At 43.5% G+C, this 14,985-nt stretch overlaps 1 protein-coding gene across 1 annotated transcript in view; it reads right to left on the bottom strand.

Annotated features, from left to right (window-relative positions):
- Window positions 1–14,985, bottom strand: part of LOC126417065 (uncharacterized) — a 106,866-nt gene that overhangs the window by 14,724 nt on the left and 77,157 nt on the right. The window contains exon 2 of the mRNA XM_050084958.1: window positions 9,469–9,867. Within this exon, the coding sequence (XP_049940915.1) occupies window positions 9,469–9,867 (399 nt within the window). The remainder of the gene's footprint in view (window positions 1–9,468; window positions 9,868–14,985) is intronic.

Here is a 14,985-nt window from a genome sequence, read left to right as displayed (position 1 = left end):
ATTCACTGATTGTAATTTTATTTTCGTTAGCAGAAAGCAAACATAAACTAAACAAAGAATTTATTTTAATAGACAAAGAAAGTTTCTAGGTCAGGGGATAGCGTTCGGCGAAATCTCTTAACTTTTTGTTGCATACGAAGCGTTGCGTTGGGCAGCACGATGTCGGCGGGTTACGATGATGAGAGCGGGATGCAGGCAGTTCCGCTGGTTAATCTTCTCCGGCGAAACGCAAATAAAATTCCGGCACAGCTGTATCATTAACCCCGTCGTGATTAACAAACCACAAGACGGCAGTATACGACCGTTGTTGGCATGCCCTCTCTTTCAAAGTACGTAGACATCGATCGTTTTTACACTTTATGCACTGTCCGTATCGCTATCGTCCATAATTACACAGTTCGTCACATTCATATAGTCTTAGCCACAAATACACAGTTCACAGAATTGTTATTGTGTGTGAAGCACACCGTAAACAATGTCCACTCTGTTCTCGCATTTCAAACTTCGACAACGTCACTGAAAGTCATTTATATTGCATAGTTAGTTAAGGTCTTCACTTTCACGGCTTGATAGAATGTGACAGACAACAGTTCCACCACCCAAAACCAATACTAGCAAAGTTCATTAGCATGAAAGCACTGTTCGTGTCGGCCACAACAAAGTATTGTTAGCGGCATTTTCACAGTCCGGTTTATTTGCTCTTAAAGTTCGCTGGCGATGGCATTACATACCGCAGTGGTAAAGAGAATTAACAATCTGATAATTTGGTATCACTGTCCATACAATTACGTATGCTTTTCGTAAAACACAGTACTATTTTTTCCGCGCACGCTTCACAGACACACCATCTACCATCCCCTCTACTACACAACAACCTTTCGACTATCGATATCACTATCGCTGTCCCCTGTTTATAGATGTTATATCGTTATCGTAAATCTTTATAATTGTTATTGACTACATTTTTCACAATTAATAATATTCCAAAAGAGAACTTTACAAACTTTACCACAGGTACAAAGCAAGAAACATATTTATCCATTGGCAAACGAAATAGTCACAATTACATCTTTACATTTAAAAACCACAGTAGAATAATCACAATTAGAAATGCCCATATGAACAAAAGAAAAAGCATAGAAATCTAAAGAAAATCACGAAAAAAAATATTTATATGCGTAATTAGGAATGCCTTCACAACGTGCGGCAGTGCCCACATAAAAGATAGACATTAATTCTAATTTTCTTTCAGGACAGGCTTTAATTTTTGCTCGTCAGCTCGAAGCTGCTGCCTTCAGATACGGCACGCAGCTACACAGGATGATCAGAAGCAGCCTTCAAAGATCGGGCCGTTGCGTCCGCAAATTCGAACGGCCCGTGTCCAATTTTTGTATCGCCGTATTGGTCGCTTTTAGGAAAGCAGTCGAAGAACTAATTTGGCGGCACCGTCTGTGGCGTGCCGTTCCAATTCGCACTCGCAACGGTCTGCCTAACTCCAGTACTAAGTAATTCGGAAACAGGGCAACTTACTGACTTTTCCTCTGAATAGTTATTTCTCAGCACAACCCACCCAGCAACACCCTTGCTGGATTTTCAGGCTGTTTCCAACTACCTTGTCTGCAGCCAGACTCCAGTGTGGGAACGACAGCCCACCCGTGCGGTCTAACGCACGGCTTTCCGGGCGGGAAGGAGCGCCTGGTCCCCGGCACGAATCCACCCGGCGGACTTGTGTCGAGGTCCGGTGAGCCGGTCAGTCCGTGGATGGTTTTTAGGCGGTTTTCCATCTGCCTCTGCGGATGCGGGCTGGTTCCCTTTATTCCACCTCAGCTACACTTAGTCGGCGATTGCTGCGCAAACAAGTTCTCCACGTACGCGTGCACCACCATTACTCTACCACGCAAACATAGGAGTTACACTCGTCTGGTGTGAGACGTTCCCTGGCGTGGGGGAGGGGGGGGGGGTCCACCGGGGGCCGAACCGCACAATAACCCTGGGGCGGCGGAGGGGTGAAGTGGACTGCGGTAGTCGTCGAGGGGTTGTGGACCACTGCGGCTGTGGCGGGGACGGAGCCTCTCCGTCGTTTCTAGGCTCCCCGTTAACATACAGTACATACATACAATGGGCACCACACGTGTATGCTCAGTTGCCACAAAGGACGCACTAACAGGAACCATATATTATGCTCCCACGATAAATCTGGACTCGTTCACTTCACCCGACTCTACTTGGGAACTCGGAAGTGACTCAAAATGACGTGTGTTCCATTAAAACTCGATGCGAGCACTACACTCGATAGCAATCAATAAGCGAAGAGCTTAGCATACGATATCATGAATATACGTGTTTCGTTGTTTTTGTATTACAACACTCATGTTACCGGTAGTATGGCTTTTCAAGGCAACATCACATTAAACGTTTGTCACATACATGTAGCTCGTGGTAAGTACTGTTACAATAAATGTCAGTTAATGACACATTGGAAGTAAAAGTCGTGAGGACGTCATAACAGGAAAGATAATGTCAGAAGACGTTAATACAATAAAACCGTGCTCTGCAATATTATTTACATTTTTAGTTTACAGCCGCCCGGGATGGCCGGGCGGTTTAGGCGCTACAGTCTGGAAAAGCGCGACCGCTACGGTCGCAGGTTCGAATCCTGCCTCGGGCATGGATGTGTGTGGTGTCCTTAGGTTAGTTAGGTTTAAGTAGTTCTAAGTTCTAGGGAACTGATGACCTCAGAAGTTAAGTCCCATAGTGCTCAGAGCCATTTGAACCATTTTAATTTACATATAAGAGTCCCGTCTCTCAACATTCAGTGTCTTCGATTTTGCAACTTCAGTCACGACATTTCTATTCTTGTTTGTCTCAAATATATGGCTGTCTTTTGCGATTATGTTGTGATTTCCAGGAATGTGGTCAGGCGGGAACCTAAGAGCACAGCTTGAATTGCTGTGTATGAAATGAGCGGCACTGACATTCACACTGTTGCTTGTCACAAATATACGACTGTTTACATGCTAATATGTCACGATTTCCGTTGGTTTGTTTCGGCACGAACCTAAAACCACAGCTTAAGTTTCATCAAACCAAACGAGCGGCAACAGCAGTAGTATTCTTGCTTGTCACAAATAATATCGAGGGGAGAAAGCAGTTCCCCGGCCTCTGGATGTGACGCGCCATCACGAACCTCGATAACAGTCGAAAATTTTGACGTCACTTCGCAGCAAGACATTCCCCTGTAAGTCATTTGCAGGCGCCACAGTATGCTCTGACGCCACGGGGGAAACTGATTACGGGGACTAAATTTTACTTCCGCCTGACATCAGATAACAGTTCGAAAATGAGTATTCGTCCACCAACCACTGACGTAAGCGGACGCTCAATTCCACTCGGCCAGTTGTCACAGCACGGAACCAAGCACTTCCCGTCAGCTGGTATCACTTCTTGCGACTGTCACCAGTTATTCAGTGGTCGCCGAGTGTCACAGCGTGCACTACTAACGAGCCAGGACTTCACACACTGTCTCCAACACAAGAACCACACTGGAACTACTATCGGATTAGTTAATCATTCACAAGACCGGTGTTCAGAATTTTGACACCAGCGCCCCGCCTTCACATCTTCATCGTACTAAATCTGAATATTTATACATCATGCTTTCAATGAGTTACTTCTGGGATTCGGGCAGGTCTGTTAGCCCCCCGGTTCGAATCCACCTGGAGGGTTAAGGATGAGGGCTGGTGCACCAGTCAGCCTGGATGTGGTTTTTAGGCCGTTTTCCACAAACGACTATGTAAATACCGTGCTGATCCGCAAGTCCTCCCTAAGTAACGCGATTCGCAACCATTCGAGAACGTTGGCATACACTACACGGAAACAGTTGAAGTACCCTTACTTCTTCCACGGGGATTACTGGGTCAGACAGGAACGGCGTCCTGTCACCCCTCCAACTGACCGTGTTATGTACCCACAGCAGATGTAAGGTCTCCTTGTTACGTAAAACATTGTTCAGTATTTTAAACACAGCTGCGCAACAGCAACGGTTCCACGTAATAGGATTAAAAACAGCCGACCAGTTGCAAAGGATAAAGTAATCTTTACCTAGGTTTCGATAGATTTAAATCTATCTTCTTCAGAAGGCGGCAGTATTACATTAACATGGAGTGATATGTCATTGTCGTTTTTACAAACATCTTCGTCGCTTATGCGCTCTCCAACTTCCATGTACTTATTTTTATTTGTCTGATAAACCCTATTCTCAGGGCTATATTTTATTTGGACTAATGGAGCTCTACAGATGTTTGTAAAAACGACAATGATATATCACTCCATGTTAATGTAATACTGCCGCCTTCTGAAGAAGATAGATTTAAATCTATCGAAACCTAGGTAAAGATTACTTTATCCTTTGCAACTGGTCGGCTGTTTTTAATCCTATTAAAACATTGTTCTTTTATGTGACCCAAACATGTTTCATCACCTCTGCGCCACTATCTGTGGGTTTCCTTTACGAAAATCTGTGAACATATTTTGAGTAACTAATCTACGAAAATTAGGCCTGAAGGACATTTTTCTTTGTTTTCGTCATTACGTTATTTTACATTACACTCTTCTGCAGGTCCATTTGTAGATTAGATGTAAAGGTAACGTTTCATCTGCAGCCAAACGTTATATGAATTTAGTTTGTGTTTAAACAAAGTTTTGATGTGCCAAGATATTTCGCTCATATATTTTCTGTTCTTACGTTATGATTTGGCAGGTCCGTTTTCGGTTTTGATCCCATGAGTTACTGAGGAGCACACACACATACTACACATATTTTGCAGACTCTGTCTGTAACGAACGCTTTCACTTTGCCAGAACCTATTGTAAATATTGTAATTGTGAGTAATGTCCCAGTTGGCGTTCACTTGATCTCAGGTGAGTTTGACACAGAATTTGAGTTTTGTTTACACTCTGTCTTTCTCGATCCTCTCTCTCTCTCTCTCTCTCTCTATCTTTCTCTCTCTCTCTCTCTCTCTCTCTCTCTCTCTCTCCTTCTGTGCGTCTGTGTGCGCGTGCGCTTGTGTGTGTGTGTGTGTGTGTGTGTGTGGATTTTTAGCTGTATGTGTTGTCTTTCCTGAAAAGTTTTTTTAATGTATTAAACAGTGTGTTTTTGTGTAGCGTAGTGTACTCATTTATAACCTGTTTTCCTTCTGCTGTTGCCTTTGTATGTGGAAGTTTTTCTTTATTATTACTTTATGATTTAGGGTGTGACTGGTTTTTACTACATCAACTCAGCTTAGTTCATCGTTGTACACAACTTTGTTTACTATGTTGTATTTCCGTCAAAATAAGTTCTGTTTTGAAATTTTTGTCTCGAATGTTCTTCAGTTGACACTGAAATGCGTTGTTACTCGTTTTGCATTGTGAATAAAACTTTTTCACCGATGTTTCTTAGTTCTTCATGTAAGGAAAAACTCTCCTAAAGGTCAGTCGACGTTCGTGAGGTGAGTCCAAAACCATGCATTTCTTTTGTGGTTCGAACTTCGACGAGTCACAATGATGTGAAAACAAAACCAACGGAAAAAATGGAGTCATTGTTACGTAAGGTGGCTCTAATTGGATAGCGGTGAAGATCCCTTGCTGCCGGGGACAAGCCCAACAAACAGGAAAAAAAACAAAAAAACAACACGGAAAAAAAGAAAATGGAGCGACACAGGGATCTCATCCTCTGAACTGGTTTGAACTGCAGCAGAATCCAACACATCACTCGACACTGTTTTATTTACTTGTCCCGCAGTGTTTGGGGCTACGGTGATTCCGTGCATTCTTCTTTCAGTTAAAGTGGAAGAATCAAAATGGAAGCAGCTTAGGGACAAGGACAACTTAATAATGTTATCATCGAACGATCCAGAAAAACGTCCATTGAAACGCAGTTACACATAGCTTTGGATTTATTGCGGTAATTTCCTAGAATAAATACTGTTCGTAAGAGCTATGGCAATTTGTTCGAAAGTGGATATAGTGTCGTTCTGAAGCATGTAAGTATTAACACCATGTGGTAGTACACTTCCTCAGAACTCTAAAATCAAAATTGTCAAAAAGAACATCTTGCATATAACACAAACTTAGAAATAGAACATCTATAGATGTAGTTACATTTTTCAGCATCTGCCGTTTTTCATCTCCTACTAGAAAGGAATTGAGTAGAATATTATTAGAGTCTATCGATAGCAAATTCATCTTAAATTATTCTTCTCTTCTGCTTCTAAATAAGAAATGTACATTTCAGGATGTGGATAACAAGTGCCGGCCGCTGTGGCCGAGCGGTTCTAGGCGCGTCGGTCCGGAACCGTGCTGCTGCTACGGTCGCAGGTTCTAATCTTGCCTTGGGCATGGATGTGTGTTATGTCCTTAGGTTAGTTAGGTTTAAGTAGTTCTAAGTGTAGGGGACTGACGACCTTAGATGTTAAGCCCCATAGGGCTTAGAGCCATTTGAACCATTTGATATCAAGTAACTGTTTACCTTTTATGCTGTGAGGTGTGGTCCACTGTAAAACCGTAGCAGGTGATTGTCCCGTTAAATTGGATTTTGTCGAGAGAAAAATTCGTACATATTTGGATTTTTCTAGTCATGAGTCATTAAAATAGTACGAGTAGCCGACCCTAGGCGTGAAATGATAGCTAGTTACTCGATTCTTACATCCTGCAGTGTTTGATACTACACTAAAGCAAGCTAAACCCGCGCCAACTCCGTAGGGTTACTATCGCGGCATTGACGCCACTCAGTAACTTCCATTTGCTTGTGAATGGACACAGACATCAGTGTCACTAACATTTCAAAAACTATTTTGTGCCTTTAGCCACGTTTCACTCGCAATAATGTGTGGTCTAAAACGTATCTAACAGTAAGCTACTCACTATCAAACATTTTCTTTTGAAGATTTAAAAATCAAGCGCACGTGGTTGACGAATAGCGTCATTTCACAATGACTGTTTCGTCTTATGGAAAGGTAAATAGTTTAATAACAATATAAGATGCTACAGTAGCAAGCGTGCAAAAATCAGATTTTTTAACCGCTTATTGTTTTTTCAAAATCGATTCAGACACATTATGGAATTAAAAAAATTGTACAAACGAAAAGTAGGGGCTTTTTTTCTCACGAGGAAAGTAAAGCTTTTAAGGAAATAGCAAGTTCATAAAACGATGTGGCGTAGTCTTCGCCAAGAAGTTTCACAACATGAAAATCGGACACATGGATTTTCCCGTTTCTCGTCGTACCGGACACGGTGCGCAACGTGAACACCCACGGGAGAGGCTTGAGCTGGCTAGGTACAGGCCGTATCGGTACACACGGTACCAGGTGTAGCAGTATGAAACCGGAATTTCGTTGCGATAATTACACGTCTGTTGTTTGAAACTGATAAGCAATATTTTATTCAAAATAATATGCATTGCTATTTATAGATTTCTCCCACCAGTCCGGCGGACTACGAGTGCCACGCCAAAAAAACAGGTCTTCTTTTGAAGCGAACGAGTCAGCGAACCATTTTCGTACATTTTCAGACGAACTTAAGCGCTGTTCAGCGAAAGCGTGTCCCAGTGATGCAAACAGATGATAATCGGAGGGAGTCAAGTCTGGAGAACAGGCCGCATGCCCTAGCATTTCCGAATTGAACGCCTCGATCGTTTCTCTGACCCGTTTTGCTGTGTGATGGGGCGTTAACGGTTTCACCAGGTTTTAGCAGCTCATAATAGATTAAAAACTTTCTGGTGCCACCAAACACAGAGCATTATCTTCTTTCCAAAGCGATTTGGTCTTGCAGTGGATGACGATGGTTTGCCTGGATTCACCCACGATTTAGGACGCTTAGGATTCTCAAAATTTATCCATTTTTCATCACCTGTCATTATTCGATGGAGAAACCACTTTCTTTTGTGTTTGGCGGACAGCACTTCATAAGTGGTCTTTCAATTTACTTGCTGTCTTTCATACAGTTCATGCGTAACCAATTTTCCCACTTTCTGCACCTTTCCCATAGTTTTCAACCGAAGAGAAACGGGTTTCTGCGTCACAGTCAATTTTCCCGCGAATTCCTGTTAAGTTTGAGTATCATCTTCATCCAATAAGGCCTGCATTTCGCTGTCTTCGAACTTTTTGGTGCTTTCCAGCGCTCGTCGTGACTCACGTCAAAATCACCACTTTTGAATTTTTTGAACCACTCGAAAGAGTATGTTTCAAAATGGTTGAAATGGCTCTAAGCACTATGGGACTTGACATCTACATCATACTGTCTACCTATCTATCGCTTGAGCCTTGTCCCGCAGTCCCGATTTGGGTAAGGGGAGGCCGGATGCCCTTCCTGCCGCCACCCCGTACCCCCCGCCGAGACGGAAATAGTGTACCCCAATTGTCAGCGTCGAGTGTAATCCATGGAATAGAGCGAATGTGTTCAGATGTCCACGAGCCGTGTAACTGAGGTGGAAAATGGGGACCAGCCCGGTATTCACCTAGCGGGATGTGGAGAACCGCCTAAAAACCACATCCAGGCTGGCTGGCACATCGGCCCTCGTCGTTAATCCGCCGGGCGGATCCGATCCGGGGCCGCGCGCCTACCCGAGTCCAGGAAGCAGCGCGTTAGCGTTCTCGGCTAACCCTGGCGGGATCACGTCTACATCATACTAAATGTGAATATTTATACATCATGCTTTCAATATGTTACTTCTGGTATTCGGGCAGGTCTGTCAGCCGCCGGTTCGAATCCACCTGGAGGATTAAGGATGAGGGCCAGTATGCCGGTGAGCCTGGTTCAAATGGCTCTAAGCACTATGGAACATCTGAGGTCATCAGTCCCATAGACTTAGAACTAGAACCTAACTAACCTAAGGACATCACACACATCCATGCCCGAGGCAGGATTCGAACCTGCGCCCGTAGCAGCAGCGTAGTTCCGGACGGAGGCGCCTGGAACCGCTCGGCTACAGCGGCCAGGAAGAGTATATTTTCCCAAGAGCACGTTTCGACAAGCATTCTATAGGATTCGATTTTCTTCAAATGATCACAGAATACCAATACTGCCCCAAATTGTAGTTCGTAGGCACAAAACTCGACGTGTCTACGGGTTTGAAACAGATATCGATGTATGGAACTGTGTATTGACATTTGTCGTCAGCCGTTACAGGAAGCAGATGGCGCTGCATACGCGGTCTTACGGGCCCTGCACTGACGGGTAGCATCGTCTATCGGGAAATTCCGGTTTGACCCTTCTACACCTGGTAGTCACACAGGTCCGGCTCCACGCGCAGTGTGAACGCAGCCTTAGCAGCAAGCCCGGCAATACGGGAGTTCCAATGTTTACAGAATCGGCGATTTGCTGGGATTTTCGTAACTGAGACATTTACCTGCATACAAACGACAAATTGATAAGCCCCCCCCCCCCGCCCCCCGCCCCCCGCCCCCGGCACAGAGTAGGCTCGTGGCTGACCTTGGCGTTGACCTGTCGCGCGGCGTCCTCGACGGCGATCCGCGCCACGTGTGGGGCGGCGCCCGGCAGCGCGGTGAGGCGTCGCGCGGCCCCTGCGGCGGCCACCCTGACGGCCAGCTGGTTGCCGGCGCCGGCGCGCCGCCCCACGCCGCGCACCGCCAGCGCCAGCCACGGCGCCGCCCCCGCCTGCTGCTCTGCGGCTGCCGTGGCGAGGCGTCCCGCGGCGTCGAGCGCGGCGGCGGCGACCCTGGCGTTGCGGTCGGCCGCCAGCCCCGGCCGCGCGCCGCCGTCTCCCAGCAGCGCGGCCAGCAGCGCCGCCACCTGCCGCGGCCGCACGCGGGACAGCGACGCCGCCGACGACAGCTCCCGCACGCCGCGCAGCCGCGCGCGCCAGTCCTCCTGCAGAAAACACGCACCCGTCTCTCACTCAGACCGACCTAGCGTCTTCTCTTTTTTTCAGGGTTCCGTACCTCAGGTGGTGAAAACCGAACCCTTACACGGATACTTTGCTGTCGGTCTGTGCATTAAAACATTCAAGATTTATTAAGGAAAAGGAATTCTTATGAATTGTTGTCCAATGTACGGGAAGGCGGGGCAAGATGGGGAAGCTAACTTTAAACCCTTACAAAAGGGACAAAAATAAACAAATTCAAGTAGGTTTGATTATCATTTGTTTACTTAACCATTGAATTACAATAGCCTGCAAAGAAACCTGCAAACTTGTTACATTTAGTTAGAAATATCTCGATTTGAAACATAAACTACCAACTCCCCGTCTTGCCCCATATGCGGGGAAAGATGGGGAACTAGCATGAATTCATCTCTATAGCTTAAATAAGGACTGGAATAACGAAATCATGTGACGATAAGGTTTTGAAACATGGTTCTGCGAATTGTAGAATCAGGTTTAGGCCTCTTACTCTCACATAGTACACAAGTGTGGACAGCCTCGTCATCATCACTTTCTATCCCTGCTCAAGTGTCGTGGGCCCAGCGTCCGCAGCTAATACACCGTATCCAGCCTCCTTCAGAGAAGTCATAGCAGTATAAACATTCTTCACTCTCTTCCTCATTGTCATTCGACCTCAGTTTATTATCCCATGAACATGAAGGGGTGGTTGAGACGTCAGTAACGTTCGTCACTTTTTCATTGTCATTGTGTCCTTTTGGTGGTATCCCAGGTTTATTAAACGTCTTTGAGAAGAGTTTTCGTTTATATGCAGCACGTTTGGGGACTCCTTTTCGTTTAATTTCTTCAGATAGTTCACTCCTATAAGGAGATTCGGTTAAAACAACGGGTTTTTCACGCCTGTTAGATGGTTTCCTTTTGGTTTTTTATCCACCTTTGGAATAGCCAACACCATTTTAGGGCTAGTAATCTCAAAGTTAGACGAAACAGAGGCTTGATCGTCAGTTGTTAATTGTTCAGGTGTTTTACATCTTGGCAACGTTTCTGGTATTTGGTCTTCCGTTTCTGTAACTTCAGATGTGTGAGTTTGATGAATGTCTGTAGTTCAACAGAGAAGGTAATCACTTTCTTGAAACACATTTCTGTTTACAGGTCAAATGCCTGTTTTCCGAAACCCGTTCACTGCCGTGGACATTGTAGCTGAATCAATGAAGGCTTCGCCGAATAAACTTGCTATCTGATGCAGCGTAACAATTTTTCCAGGATGGGTGCGAAGCCACGATCTTACTTCATCTTCATAAAATTTACTGAGAGGTTTCATAAATGCCACGTCCAATGGTTGAAAACGGTGTGAGCAGTATGGTGGCAAACACAGCAAGACAATCCCATTTTCACGGGCCACATCTATCAGTTCTAAATTCTTCGTGTGCGTTTTGTGACCGTCCAATATGAGAAGTATTGGTCTTTCCTTTGACGCTCCAGTAAATGCAATAAACTTCTTAAACCAAGTCAAAAATAGTTTTCTCGTCATCCAACCTGTTTCTTGGACTTCTGCCCAGGCACCAGGGGGCAGGCCAGTCTCAAACGCTTGTTGCATTCGTTTTCCAGGATAAATTAACATCGGTGGTACGTAGCACCCCGACGCTGAAACACAGATTTCTGCAGTCACAGTCTGGCCTCTTTCTGCTGAAGTAACTGCTCCCACCTGTCTGCGCCCTTTCAAAGCAACCACCTTTGTGTGACCTTTTGGAGTGACTGTTAAACCAGTCTCATCGCAATTGAAAATTCTGTCTCCCGTAAACTTGATAGTGTCTAATTGCCTTTCTAACAGATCGAAAAACCGATCTACAGCAACTCGATTGAACCCCATTGCTCGTGCGATTGACGTGGCCTCTGGTTTTCGTATCGTTAAGGTAGGATTTCGTGCAAGAAACCCATTTAACCAATCTCTTCCAGCAGATTTGGCTGCAGTATTAAATGGATGTTTGATGTTGTTTCGTTCAGCTAGCTGAAAAGCAAGCTCACGAAGTTCTTTAAGTGTTAGGCCAAAATAATGCCCTTCCATCTGTGTTAAGTAGTCTTTAATTTCTTCTTCTTGTTCTGGGGTAAACGCACGAATGGTTGGTCCTAACCTTTTCACAGCTGTATAGCCAGGATTATCACGTTTCTTTGCCACATGTCGTTCAATCGTTGTCTGTGGCACGTTGAACTGTCGAGCAGCCCTGAAAGAACCCATATGACCTTCTATAACAGCATTTACAGGGCCTTCCATTGACTCCAATGACCAATCTTGCCTAGACGTTTGTCGCCGATACTTGCGAACCATCTGAAAAAAAAAAAAACACTTGGAACGTACTATTGAATCAGATGGTTCCTGGTAATCTATATTATATAGTAAATACCATATTTCCAATAGTCAGTCGTTAAAGCATAGCAAGAATACTGACTTTGCACGTTTTGTGTATTTTTATTCGCCATATAGCCTAAGGCATACTTTGTAATTAATTAGGAAACGTTTGAATAACGAATACCATTCTATATACAATTGTATTCAACGTATAATGTACGTGTTCAAAACCTGCAGCGAGGTAAACACATGAGACGATAAGAACGTAATGGTTGGACAAATACAAATAGTAGGGGCAACACGGGGAACCTCCCCATCTTGCCCCACCCCGTCTTGCCCCCTACCATGCTGTCAGGTTATGTTACGCCTACATGAACACTATTTAGTGAACACTGTCTACTGACACAGCTGTTTACTGTTAATAAGACGTACTATTCAGTGCTATACAGTCTGGACAAATGTTCACGAAACACATGTTTTAGGACCTCGAAAGGTCTAAAACATTGCAAATCAGTATAACATTTGTACGTACCTTGCAAAGCTCACAGAAACCGCCGCGAAACTAAGGTTCAACAATGTCAACACACTGGGACCTGTGAATTGATGATATTGACGTAGCTATCCACAGATGGCAATACACTAACTGTAGCTTATAGCCCTTCCCCGTCTTACCCCACCTCCCAGTCTTGCCCGTCTTACCCCGCCTTCCCCTAATATTAAACCACTTATTGTGTTTATTTACTTCTAGTTTTATTTAATGATTTTCAACACATTGTTTGCATTTAGTTCATCTTTTGCCCCTGACCATTGTTAATATTGCAATGATATCTCATTTAAATTAAATTAAATTTTTAATATTGTGTTGAGGAATTTGATTGTGTTCAACTTCTAGCTACCTGAATATTTGTGTATCTATTCTTGTCTGTGTAGCCGACTGGTGTGGCCGAGCGGTTCTAGGCGCTTCAGTCTGGAACCGCGCGACCGCCACGGTCGCAGGTTCGAATCCTGCCTCGGGCATGGATGTGTGTGATGTCTTTAGGTTAGGTAGGTTTAAGTAGTTCTAAGTTCTAGGGGATTGATGACCTCAGATGTTAAGTCCCATAGCGCTCAGAGCCATTTGAACCATTTTCTTGTCTGTATAAAAATTTTGGGTTCAGTTATTACTAATAACTTTCAAATGTTATCTTTTACTTCTATTGTTATATGTTAATATTCATATTGTTTTTATTATTCATGTGAAATTTAAACCTCATTTATAATCTCATTCAGATAAATCTAGTTACGTTAAACTTAAAGGCACATACACCTCCTCTGTATTCTGGAATTGCGTGAGTGAGAATTTGGTTTCAGGTGACACCATATATTTTAGAAAATTCACTGTCTATTTTTATTTTCTTTTATACTTAGTATAATTACATTGTTTTTATTAATTATCCTAATTTTGGTAAGCCTTTGTCTCTAACCACTGTTGATTTGTAATGATATATGATCTTTAAATTAAAATTTTAAAATTAATTTTGTATAGGGGAATTTGGATATGTTCAACTTTTAGCTACTTGCCTATGCAAGAATTTTGGCTTTAGTTATCACTATCACTTATCTTGAACTTCTATCATTATATGTTAATATTCATATTGCATTTATGATTAATGTGAAATTTAAACTTCATTTATAATCTCATATAGAGAAATCTAGTTTTGTTCAACTTCAGGGCACATGCAGAGCCTTGCAGTCTAGAATCGCATGAGTGAGAACTTGGTTTTATTTGACACTATAAATTCTAGAAACTTCTCTGTCTATATTTATTTTCTTTTATATTTTGCATAATTATATTGTTTTTATTAATTATGCTAATTTCAAACATCACTTATAGTATTATATAGTGCAGCAACACGCAGAACAACAGCCAGGGCAGAAATTTTAGAAATAGGTCCGCCTCCTCGTGGCAGGGCGGGCAACGGAATGGGCTCTTGCCAAGCTAACCTAACTTGTGAACAGCCATGACGGCAAAGAGACCTACACGCTGCCTGGCTTGTTACTTGTCTTACGTAGCACACGGTCCACCTTAGTAACCCAGGTGGTGTGCTGCTCTGAAGTGTTTAAATGGAAAAAAATGTCCGTCTGTTTGACTGTTCAAAATCCTATTTTCTCAAGAACGGATCAAGCTGAAATTTATGTCACATACTGAGGCCTACGGTCCCTTGCCACCTCAGCTTCTAAGTCAATGCAATCAAAAGATACGGCCATTTATGTCACACATTTAGATACTCACGAACTCGCTTATCAAAAGCTATGGGGTACTCCCCGTTGACATAGCACCGTGAAATTTGGAAGAAGTAAGGTTTCACAGAAATGGAAGAGGAAAAAATCCGAAAAATGTTAATTTGTAGGTTTATCACAGGAAAGATATTTCTGTTGTCATTTCTTATCCGACGTCAAACTTGAAACTAAAATTTTGCAGCATTTTGAAATCCCTAGGACCAATATCTTGCCAGTATCAATGTCAGTAACAGACAAAAATCGTCAATTTCCTCGATTGCCAGAATCGATGAACTGTCCCTATACGTAATTAAGTTCTTACGGAAACCTCAGTGCGCGAGTCCCACTCGTATTCACCGCATTGTTTTGTTTGTTTTAAATTTGTTGGCTTTCGGATCTTGCCCAATGGCTATACCGCCACCTCAACACCGGAAGTGTTGTACCGTATTTGACAATTCACAGCTAACATAAGCTTAAGTCGTAACTCGGTCCGAAATTAATT

This window comes from Schistocerca serialis, chromosome 8, assembly GCF_023864345.2.
Source record: "Schistocerca serialis cubense isolate TAMUIC-IGC-003099 chromosome 8, iqSchSeri2.2, whole genome shotgun sequence".
In the NCBI taxonomy this organism is placed as follows: domain Eukaryota; kingdom Metazoa; phylum Arthropoda; class Insecta; order Orthoptera; family Acrididae; genus Schistocerca; species Schistocerca serialis.
The sequence above is the reverse complement of the archived record's forward strand: the minus strand, read 5'-3'. Positions and strand labels throughout refer to the sequence as shown.